The sequence below is a fragment of the Mastacembelus armatus genome, chromosome 8 (assembly GCF_900324485.2).
Source record: "Mastacembelus armatus chromosome 8, fMasArm1.2, whole genome shotgun sequence".
Classification (NCBI taxonomy): domain Eukaryota; kingdom Metazoa; phylum Chordata; class Actinopteri; order Synbranchiformes; family Mastacembelidae; genus Mastacembelus; species Mastacembelus armatus.
In genome coordinates, this window is record NC_046640.1 from 7,552,163 (window position 1) to 7,564,306 (window position 12,144).

Genomic DNA, 12,144 nt, shown 5'->3' on the forward strand with positions numbered 1-12,144 from the left:
GGAAGTCGACAGGGTCTACAATATGTGACAGAGTCCTCAGAAGGTCTCTTTGATACATCAGACTTACTGGTGTGAGCTCTGTTTAGTTATTTAAAGGGCTTTGGTAATGCAGCCTGTGAACACTGTAGGCTTTTGAGATAATAAATGTTTCATATTTTACAGGGGTTTCACATGCCTTCCAGAGTCCTGGTGACCTCTTTTTATGATTGGCTGACTGCTCCACGGTTAAGTCTGATAAGGTATTGCTGAGACAATACCCACAAACTCCTATTGATCCAATGGGCATGACCGCTTATTCAAAAGGAAACAAACAAACAAAGCAAAACAAACAACTTGAGGGAAATTACATTAAATCTCAGGGAAAAGTATAGGCAGGAGAAACAAGAATTAAATCACTCCGAGAGGGGGGGGAAAAAAAGCGGCTGTCCAATTTCTGCTCTCGCTGAGCACGGCTGCTCATAATTCGAGCCGCGGCGAGGCCTGATAAATCTTACATTATCGATATGATCTTCAGGCTCGCAGGCAGGGTGTACGTTATCACAAGTGACATGCTCAATCCTTCCCAGATTAGATTCCCAAACCAGCCCACATCCCGGCTGACAACGGCTTTCAGGGGTCTGAAATGAATCAGCGATGCCTCCTCAAACGGAGCACACCTGAACCAGAGTGACATCACTCAGAAGTGATAGAGTTCCTGCCGGTCCATCTCTCCCTCTCTCTCTGTCTCCCTACTTCCCTTCCACAGACCTGAGGCCATTCATAAATACCGCAGTGACATACCCACTCTCCCATCACAAGCAGAAAGTCACGACATATATCACTGCTTTTCTCATTGAGTCCAACAAGGTTAGTCTTTTTTTGTGTGTTCTTTAGCCCCAAGCTAAAAAGAATATGACAGTGTGCTAATAGATAACTTGAGAGAAAGAAAAACCTCAGGAAACCTATAATAACCTACATAGGAACGTTGTAAGATGCTGGTGGAGCAGTCTCCCATTCATCATATACTTTCTCCATCCGTTTGTCCAGTGCATGATTTGTGTTTTATTAGGAAAAAGTGTAATCATTTAAAGCAAACATCATTGTGGTGTATTTCCTTCAGTCTTCCTCATCTATTTCTACATTAGTCGGTAGTTTCTTCTATTTGACAGCCTGCAGGTTCAGCTTGTTGCTTTAAATCAAAGTTCACATTTAACAAAGATAACTTGTTGAACATAGACTGGATGTGTTTGCTATTCTACCCTTGGCTCATAATGTGCTTTGTCAGAAATACATTGCTTCTTATGCTTCCTGCTGATGGCAGAAAATGCAATCATGTAAAAAAAAAAAAAAAAACTTACCTGAAAATCAAAATGACCTTGATGATGAGTTTTAAGACGACTACGGTTACATAAAAATTCATATATTGGTTTCTGATACAATTGATGACTTATAAGATCTAGGCGTGTTAAAGCATAAAACACTTTATATTGTCAGTAGTCTTTGTACGCTGCACTGAGATTCATTTTTGTCTCAGCCCACATGAAAACAAGAAGAAAGGGATTCTCACCTGTCGCTATAAGCAGCAGTGGTGGTGGGCTGGGCAAATCTGTATGCTGCATAGCCACCCTGTAAAAATACCACAGTGTTAATCAATGATTAAGCACAACCTGCATAGAGAAAGGTTCGATCTCAGGGACACAAAATGCAACAGAACAGAAATAGTGCTTTAAATTGCCTTAATAGTTAAATGTCACTGCACAGTATTTTGAGCATCAGAGCAGATTTCACAACTGCAAGTTCTTTTTTGGACACCAGAGGGTGCTGTTTGATATATGGTGTATTAGGCAGCAGGGGAATGAAGGATGTTTGGAGAGACAGCATATTTGGGGGAGTGAGCCCATTGTCATACTAGAGGGTCATCCCAGTAGCAGCAGCAACATGACAGAGGCCACGTGAGCCAACTCTCCAAATTCAGCCCATTTTTAGATTGAGGAAGTTCTGCTGCTACATTATTGAAGAGTTCTTTTTTTCCTTTACACGACCCCCCTCGTTCACAAATGAAGTAAGAAGGCAGAAGATGGTCGGACCATTGGGGAGTCAGGACCGCTGTATTCATTTGCCAGAGTGGGGAAGGAATTAAAGACCTCATTGTGGAGTGCTGCCATTACTCTCTTTGAAAAATGAAGCTGTTCTCCCACTGTTTTTCTATTAGTGCCAGTGGAGTGTGTGCCCATCTGCGTCCATACGGCAGATAGGTGGCTTTTAATAATGCATGTTTTCATTCATTTTTAAACTCTAGAGGGAAGGCCAATGAAGAACAGTGCACAGAGCCAATGGTATGATGGTCATGGCGATGGCTGCACATGAAATCAGGTCAGCGGCCACAGTGTTCAAACCCCACTCCCCCAATTCCCCTCAAGTTTCTCCACCTCGGCAGGAAGTCACAGTACTTGAGGCAGGTGACTTCCTGTGGGACGGCCATGCCTTGGGACTCCGCTGATTACAGCTACAGCCCAAACACATGCAGACCTATAAATCACTCTACCACATTGTCAAATCCTGCACACAACAGTACAGCACATTTGTTATTTTGTCATGCAGGGTGTGTGTTTGTGTATTCATGTGTGTGCAATTGTGCGTTTCTATATGAAGCTGCCCACATGCATATGTATTAGCATATGCAATCCATGTAGGGTATATTTCTATGTGTATCAAACCAGTTTCCCTTTTGCTAATATATCAGCAGGTCATGTATTTTTGAAATGAAGCTTCAACACATGAGCCGGCTGGTTTTGACAGCGAGCCAATGTCCATTGACTGATTGTAGAAGACGTACAGGGCTAAGGGACAGCTTCCTCTTGGTCGCTTGAGACCTTCACGCACATGCAGTCAGTCTGAAGCAGCGCAGTGGCCAGTGCCAAAACTAATGGCAGTAAAGCACCACGGGCTGGCTTGACGGGTTGAGTTATGGATCAACCTGGCCAGGCCTTGGTCAAGGGACGTCAGGGTGTAGGACTTAGCTGGAGGTGGCTGAACGAGTGTGAGAGACAAACAATATCACTCAGAGCACAGCCTGGGTCTCATCTATAGTGGTGGTTGTCGCAACAATAAAAGCCAGTGAAATACAGTCCTATCATGTCGGCTGGTGTGTAAGTCATATATCACTGGGGTTCAGCATTTTGTTCCCAGACACTGGTCGCCGTCGTCAGGCTGAAAGTGAGAGGCAACTGTCATTGCTGCTGTGTCCACTGTCATCTTGCTATCTGGACAGACGGCAGCAAAGGAAAAAAAAAAAAAAACGCTGCCGAATCAAAGGGACAAATTACATCCCTCCACAAACGTTTGGACTGATGTCAAACTGGGGCAGCTTGGTAATTTCAACATTATCTCCACAGCATCCATGCTTTTCTCTGTCAAGGGCAACGCACACCAGGGCCAGCCCTGATGTGACCCTGCCTGCATGAACAGCTCCAGAGGGATGGCTAATCCCTTTATCTGCAGCCGCTCCTCTTATCTCCCACATGGTGATGGCTGGGAGGAACGGGTTCCACTCAGGGCAGCACAGACCCCCTGGGGCAGGCAGGGATATCCCAGCCAAACCCTCTGTGTGTACACAAACACGAAAACAGGAGTAACGAGGAAAGAAGTAGCAAGAAGCTAGGAGAGTTGCAGAAGACAAGCTACGTCAAATATTCAGACCAATCTTAGGAGTGACCTAACCTGACATGGGACACTGAGCCTGGGTCTGCCTCTCTGCCAGAGTCTGAGATCATAGGAAGACAGAGAGGAGGGAGGAACTGAGGGGGTTTTAAATTTTGTTGTTGGGTTTCTTGGCACAGCAAACGGTGGCCTAATCGACGCCGGCTTGGCAGCAAGACTGGGAGAACGCTGGGGGCTAAGGAGATCACGTTTTTGTCTCCAGTGCTGGGCTTTTTGTCTGCTTTACTTCCGTTTCATCTTAGCATGCAAGAAGAAAAGCCAATCATACTTACATAAATCTCTGCACCATAGAAGCCATCTTGGTACACCACCCTGTAACATTAGAAAAAGAGGAAAGAAAAATTAGTTGATACATACATACATATACACAGATACATACATACTATCCTACTGAATCTCAGCCCTTGAAGTTTTACCTATTTCAAGTTTGTGGGGTCAGCCTTTAGTAGCTTTAGCGCACAAATAATGAATGACACATTAAAGTGAAAAGTGCAACCGTTTCACATCCCCATTCAATTTTCTGCTCTGGTAAAATTGTTTGTCTTTCCAGTTGCTGCAGTGTTGTCAGGAGAGCTGGTGTTGGTAGGGAGAGGAGGGGAGGACAAAAGAAGGCAGCGAAGGAGCTCTGTCACATGACTGCGCTATATAAATCAACCAGCTGCCATCGGTAGCAAAAGGCCCTGGAGTGGGAGGTAGGGGAAGGGAGACGTGGGATTTCCAGTCCTGGCTTCAGCAGCAAGTCTCTCTGCAGTAAGACGGATCCTGATCTAATCACAGATAGACAGCTATACCGGGCCCTTGGTCGGCCTCCGTCAGACCTCTCCCACGGCCACACAGACCACTGCTGATAAGAAACGAGAGTCAAGCAGCGCTGCGCAAAGCCAGGAGATCAGCGTAGGCCCTGGTCACAGTCCAGTGAGATCTACCCAGTTACACGCTATCTCAGCTCTCTACAGCTCCTTGGCTTTGTTAAGCGCTTCTTTGTCAACAGACATTATACAAATATGAGCATGGGTAAATCTAGGGCATGTACCAACAATGATTTTACTCCCCAAAGACAGTAAATGGACAGCAGCACCTGATGGCCACTGTTATATAGCGAAACTAGCTACAGAACAATTACTAAGCAACCAATACTGGCAATGCATGATCTAATCCTATATAATACCTGGTTTTTGACAACAAAACAAGGACAAAATAATGATATTTATCTCCCTCTCTGCAGCTGAAGTATATTGTCCTGACACAGGATCATGTAAATATCCTTTGTTTAAAATTTCTTTGTCAACTTATGACTACAGTACCACAAATAAATCTAGATGGAAATGCAAATACAGTATGCACTATACCATGTGTTTACAAACACGATTGGAGTAGGAACAAAACTAGGTCTGCCTAAATCTGGCATTGTCTGAAGTTCTTACTGTTGTTTTCTAGATGCAGGTTAGAGACCTGATACTCACGCTCCATAAGCTGGGATTGGTGGTGGTGGTGGAGCTGTGCGGAATGTGTTGTACACAGCCCGCCCCCGACCTCGCAAGTGGGCACCTCTATAGGCCACCGTAGCGCCTGTGGCAGGGTAGGGAAACCCTGTTACTGTGAAACAGTAAGAGAAGAGAAGAGAAAATGACTTTCAGAGAATATCCTCAACTTGGCATTGCTTACCTTATGACAGAATACATTAGAGAGAGACGTGTGGCACTGCTATCCCTATGACAGAATGCATTACGGGGAAGACAAGGAAACAATAGATTTAATCTTTTCTAGGTGCGCCTCATCGAGCACTCGCCCCTTTCCCAGCTCGCTGCTTTGTGCCGTACTCAGCAAGGATCCACATTTGCTGTACGCATCCTTTTCCTGATGCCTAGTGAGGGGCAGCCTTGAAGCATAGGCAGGTAATGGATGCAGTGCCACTAGTTTCGCACCACGGCGTTTGCATAGTTTAGACACAATGGGCTAGCAGCTAGGAGAACAGTAGGAGGGTAGACGAGGGAGAGGTAGAGGGCATTTCTAGGTGCTGGGTAGAAACAAATGGGAGGTGAAGGTTGCTGAACAATCTGACTAGATGTTCAGAACTTCCCCAAGGGAGAATGGAGCAGATGGGCTGGACAGCCAAGGCCCAAACCTCAGCATGACCCCATCTTGGAACCCTTCTGGGACCATCTTTAGCCAATCACAGAGCTACATATGTCCTCTGCTGACTGCTACTGGCAAATGAGAACAGATAGGCTGGGGTGAAAGGCTTCAGGGTGAGTATCAGGGTTGGAGTGATGGTGCGACAAAATGTCCGTGGCCACAGATTAGAGGACATGCTATGTCATCCCCAGCTAGCTATTTAACTTTCAATCAGTCCAGTGGCTGTCTGATTACAAGCTGTGGAGGTGCATACAAACACACCGATCTCTAGACAAGATTAAGCTGCCCTCCTCCCTTCCAGCAATCGAAATTCCCTCACATCCCCCTTCCCTCTGTTCTTCACCCTCTCCCCCAACGCCTAGTCAATTGCACAGCCATCTCTAATATTCTTCATCCCCAGCAACGCCTCCTCATCACCCTCCCCTCACCTTATCTTTCTTCATTCATTTCCATGGCATGTTTTGAGTGAATTCACCATAGACCACTTTAGTTTCTCCAATCAGAGATCACTCCTTGATGGGGAGCTGTGAAGCTCCTGTCTGGTCTTGTTGGTAGGGAGACAGTTGTTCAGTTGGAGTGAGTAACACCAATTAATAACATGTATCCAATGTGTTTCAGATTAACTAACTGATGCAAAGATGCCGGAGACGCCCTCACAAAAAGATAAACTAGCCTGCAATGAAGATCCAAGGCAGCTTGTATATAATTGGTGGCATAAAGGTTTCTGCCTGGGGAGTGGCGGCCCAGCGTCACTGTGCCGTGTGCAGCATTAACCCTGCAGGTGGACGAGACCAGTGAGCACCCTAATGAACAATGCACACCCTAGCCGTGCTGCTACAATAAAGCTGACAGGGAGACAGATTAGTTGTGCTTTTAAAAACACAGAGAGCTAGGTTTAATGTCTTCTGCCATTAACATCACGCTCCATTAGTGGGTCCGCACACATATTCAAACTTTGCATCTCATTTGGCCAGGTAACACCCACCTAAGCACACACACACACACACACTAAGGTGCAGGGTTCTTTGTTTGCTGCCAACATACCAATGGACTACCTGGACTCACAGGGTGCCCCTTCTCCCCCAAGTGATTTATAATGCTGACCTTGACATTTAAATTAGTCTCTTTTTTGTGCCGGAGTGGACATCACAGTGCAGTTGCTAAAGGGCAAAAACAATCCTCTTTGATAGTCTTCAAGGTATGGTTTTTTTCCACCTCTTCTTAACAAATCACTACTATTGCTGGGCTCCAGAAAGTCCAATTGCTTCTTTCTTTTTTAGAAATCTGTATGCAATATGCATGCAGTGATGTATGTGAATGTAAACTCATAATGAGTTGGCGATAGGCTACACTGCTTCAAAAATAACCCATAAATCAAAGGCACTGTCACACCTTGGTAAGCCTGTGAAAAGCAACAACAGCCACCATGTATGAGAGCACAAACCTGGTCTAGCCACCAAAGTCAAACACCTTTTCCGGGAGGGGGTCTAGAGAAAATATGAGTTATGTGCTGGAGGGCGGCGGGGTCACACTGCACCTCATATGTCATATGTGTCAACTTGAGAGAAGCTCAATACCTGCAGAGCCAGTTGGGCCTGAGGTAATCCAGCTCTGTGCCATTGATGGGGTCATAACCGGCTCCCATAAAGAAAGATCTGATTTTCCACAAGGTTGATCTCGCTAATACTTCCTGCTCAAATACATCGAGCAATGAGTACTTAATCCACGCACTGGGGACCAAAAACAGCTTAATCTAATCAAGAGTCTGGAGCTTAATTATCCCCCTAACGTACACTCCAACAATGAGATGATCTGTCTACATATATTAAGATGGCAATTAGCCTTTCTTTTCTGTCATTTACACAGCTGGTGGCTTTTCACAAGTCCTCAAGAAAACTCCACCTTAGTAGCAGAAAATATGAACTAGTAAATGAACAGCCACTCGTCTCCTGTCTCCTTAGGAATTAGCTGCAGAGCTGAGGAGAGTCTCTGTCTGTTAGCCTGAGGGGACTAGCCACATGAAGGGATTTCTAAGTGGCAGCTGCCAATGGTGCTGAAAACATCCAACACGAGGAGTGATTCAGAAAAGTTTGCCAATTATTGTAAGATGTGTAAGATGAGCTAAACAGTATGAATAAGGTACTGCATACAGATCTGCGTCTGACAGCTTTTTCCAATCTATGAAAATAGATTACATTTACATTACATTTTGATGGAATGTTAATCTGTACAAATGTTTTTATTTAATGCAAAAGACAATTAATGCCACTCTGAACATCTGTCAACATAATTACAATAATTATATAATATAATAATACAATACAATATAATAAATACAGATCCATACTGTGTAATTGATGTATGTTGCTAAGTAGATGCATGTCAAAAACAACATTTGAGCACAAATTAGAACTTTTTATGAATATACAGATGCAGACACCTGCATGCTTGTCACCAAGCAAATAGAACAGACCACGATGAAGACCGTCTGTTACTCATTATAGTATATATGGATAGACATATATGGATGAAGAATTGGAGGATGTATTCTGGGGCATGCCGTACCAAAGTTTCAATGTTAAGCAGATCAGTGTCCAGTAAAACAGGACAAAGGTGAGGACAGATACAGGATGCCTTCCAGCTACCACACACCATGATTTGTGCCACTGCCATGTTTTATTGCCAATCCCTCCATTTGACTGGGAACTCAATCACATTGCTCCTCTTTTCTGGACCACAGCTCCTGCTCATCTGCAACCACCCCCTCCCCACCTACTTCCAGCAGGGCTCTAGGGGAGGCTTGGATGTTAGGTGGCAATAGAGGACATGGACCCAGGGTTGGCGCTGCCTGCCTTTACACTACCAACTACTCCTTACCTCCCCCCTCCATCAGTAGGAGGAACCCTGGAAGAGGTTAAGAGTGGGGAGCCGGTGTGAGGCTCTCATCTGTCATTCTCCTGAATGGGTTTTGAGGACAATAAACCTGTAGCGCCAGGACGAATGGAGACGAAGTGTGCTGTCACTGTGCTAGGATTTATGGCTCCCAATTTCACTGATCTCCCGCACAGAAATGAGGACTGATAAACAGTGATTAATCGCCTTTATATCCCATTTTACTCCCACCAAAAGTATATTAACTGTAGCTATGATGATTTTGGAATACGTCCTGAAACCTGATTCTCCTTTTCTTTTTTTTTTTTTCTTTCTTAGGCAGGGAAGGAAAATCATAGTCAAAGCCATGGTCAGAGGTGTTTTTTATGTGTGTGTCTGTGTGGGTTTGTTTTTAAGAGCTACAATGACTTTTGCTGCTCATTAGGGCAGTTTTGTTTCAAAAATGTATCTCTTATTTATGTTTCCCATCTTCCCAGCTGGCAAGCATATGTTGTCGTTTAGGCTTGGCAAACTCCAGCGCCATGTCAAGACGACTTGAAAAATTAGCAGCCAATAAATCACCCAGCCCCTCCTGTTTCCTCTGCCTGGAGTGGTGGACCACACTCCCTCTGATTTATGAGATGATTTGGGTAGTGTGAGTGTGTGTGAGTGTGTGTGTGTGTGTGTGTGTGTGTGAGCATAAAATGGAGAAAGTGCACATGAAAGAGGGTACATGTATTAGTGTCTTTGTTCTGTGTCTGTTCTCTCAGGTTATCTATTTCTGTATGTCGGAATGCTTTGGTCTGAGTGTAAAAATAACAGGGCAAGGGATAGTGCTGTGTGAGTATGTAGGTCAGTGAAGTAATTGTTGATAAAAGTTAAGTCTTAATTAATTTCCAGATTTTTATTCTAATGAACATTTCGCCCGACTGTGGAATAATGTGTATGTTTGGTGTGAGCATGCACATACAGAGGGATGGGCGTGTGTGTGTTTGTGTGTGTTTTGATAATTATCAGGGGAAGATGTTTAAACCTATGGAGTGTTGGGGGGAGGGGTGGTGTGTGGGGGGGGGGGGGGGGGGGGGGCGGGGCAGGAGAGGAGGCGTGGAGAGGGTGAGGGGTTGAAATAAAAATGATTGATGACTGCTTTCTGTCATGGACAGTTATTTAGAGGTTCGCCGTAAAGCTGTCCGGGGAATGAACAGATTTTAGTCTAATGAGCAGAAAGGAAAGCCGTTAAAGTGGCGCGATGTGCTCAGCACTTCTTCCAAATGAAATAGTACCATTTCCCCCTCATTAAAATGCAAAGGGTTCATATAACATACAGCAATAAAGCTGGCATGTCGAGGCAGAGAGAGATACGGAAAACCCCACCGAGCTCATCTCATTCCTCCATTACTGAGACCAGAAGGAATAGCGGCCTTCGACAAGGTAGGTGCCAACAATATCGCTCACTCAATCTCCCTTATTCGGTTAGCTCTGTAAAAGTCAATCTGGCGCACTTGGCAAATCCATCCACAGCAGCAGCCTCCACAATCTGATAACAGCTGCAGAGGCGCTTGCACTTGAAATCATTTTTTTCTGCTTTACAGTTGCACACCGCGCAAACAATGGCTCAGGTTCCCCCAGCCACTCAGAGAAGCTTGGATCATCCACTGCTTATCTGGGGCGCTCTCAGATTCACTTTGATTTGAAGGGAATTTCATGTTCAGTAGGTTCAGGATGAACCCGATTGTAGAAATTCAGGGGTCATACTGGGATTGGCTGTGGATGGTAGCGGCCTCAGGTATAGCGCAGTGCATGTGTGGTGAAAGGCAGAGAGAAAAACCTTCAAAATAAAAGAAGGTGTAGGTCTCTTACCGGCATACAGTTCAGGACCATAGACAGCTCCTACTACTGGATTCAGCTTCCAGCCTGGAAGGCAAAGCAAAGACTCAACTGACCATGAGAACTAAACAAAGTGTTCTTTCTTAGACTTTATGGCACAGTTTAGCACTTACCGTTTGTGTAAGGATTGGCCACTTTTTTGTTTGTCATCACTCGTGCTGTTGCATTGTTCACCTGTTCAAAGCAATGATACACACGAGCCTGTGATTACTGACCTTGGCATTTACTATCCAGGATGAGCCAAAAGCAAGCAGCAAACCAAGATGAACAAAGATGCATTCATGGAATAACAGACAAACAAATAAATGACTGTGTAAATATCTTTGTTGCACATTGTGATTGCGTTTGGTTCACCCTGTCATGAATTTATTCATCATTTCAATTTTCTTACACATTATTAAATTACTGAAAATGGGGAAGGCATGCACCAATTACCCACAGTTATGAATAAAAAAAAATCCTCCAAAATTAGTAACTGTTTGGATAAACAAATGGATTCAAAAAGAAAAAAAAAACACTGACAGCAGTTTGATTTTCTTCTATTGACCTGATGAGAATGATTGAGCCGGGACTCGGCTTGACATAAACAAGAGCAGAATTAGAGCAGGCAACACTAAATGATGGTGACAGGAATACAGGGCTTCTCAGATTTGACAGGAACCCAGAGGATGATAGCATGCATTCATTCTACATTGTCAGGTAATGATGGACAGCTGGAGTGTCCAGGTTGACATGTATGGATCCAGCATTCTACTGAGAACAAGTTATATGCACCATTATGCATGCATGCATCCAGGCACACATGCAGTCTGGGATGCAGATACCCCTTCCCACACACTCTCTCTCTCACACACACCCACACACACACACACACACACACAGCAGCCACATGCTAATGCATGGGTTAGTAGGTAAGCTGTGAAAAAAACAGGCAGGAAGTAGAAAGGGGAAATTAAAAGCACCTCTATTTTGCGTCCCTCTACGATTGTACCGTTTAGTTTCTCCCGTGCACGATCAGCATCTGTGCTTGTTTCAAAAGTTACAAACCCAAAGCCCTGAGACACCACGTTAGCCAACGGAAGAGAACAGAGGAGAGGGAAAGGATGGATACACCCACACAAACACACACACAGAGGAAAAAGAAAAGGGAAGGGGGGAGAGAAGGGAAAGAGGTGAGAAGACAGGAGTAGGTGAGCAACAGTGGCGGCAGAGTGAACTTGTAAGCAGCCAGATTAATTAGAGGCAGTTAGTGAGGCGTCAGGAAACGGCAAACAGACAGATCCGAGGAGGAGAGGATAACGGTGACATGACCTCACACAACACCAACAAACCTGCCTGCTTTACCCAATTAAACAGCACAGCACCGGTGCCATGGGTGAATGTCAGGAAGCAGTGGATGCAAAACACTGTGTTAACTGCCACAATAATCGTATAATTATCTACACAACTTCAGCAACGTCTCTCTTTGAAGACATGGCAAACAAGAGAAGGAGTGAATTTTCTCAAAGAGATGTTAGCTTGATCTCTGGCTATTTCAAATTCACTGCACTA

The 12,144-nt window shown here is 44.7% G+C and overlaps 1 protein-coding gene across 2 annotated transcripts in view; it reads right to left on the reverse strand.

The window, feature by feature from the left end:
- Positions 1-12,144, reverse strand: part of LOC113141149 (RNA binding protein fox-1 homolog 3-like) — a 346,664-nt gene that overhangs the window by 7,842 nt on the left and 326,678 nt on the right. Inside the window, exons 9-14 of one of the 2 annotated variants that reach the window (XM_026325389.1) lie at positions 11,556-11,648; positions 10,707-10,767; positions 10,567-10,620; positions 5,163-5,295; positions 3,972-4,011; positions 1,547-1,605 (exon numbers count right to left, since the gene is read on the reverse strand). In XM_026325389.1, the coding sequence (XP_026181174.1) occupies positions 1,547-1,605; positions 3,972-4,011; positions 5,163-5,295; positions 10,567-10,620; positions 10,707-10,767; positions 11,556-11,648 (440 nt within the window). The remainder of the gene's footprint in view (positions 1-1,546; positions 1,606-3,971; positions 4,012-5,162; positions 5,296-10,566; positions 10,621-10,706; positions 10,768-11,555; positions 11,649-12,144) is intronic. The other variant, XM_026325390.1, reaches the window with a different exon arrangement.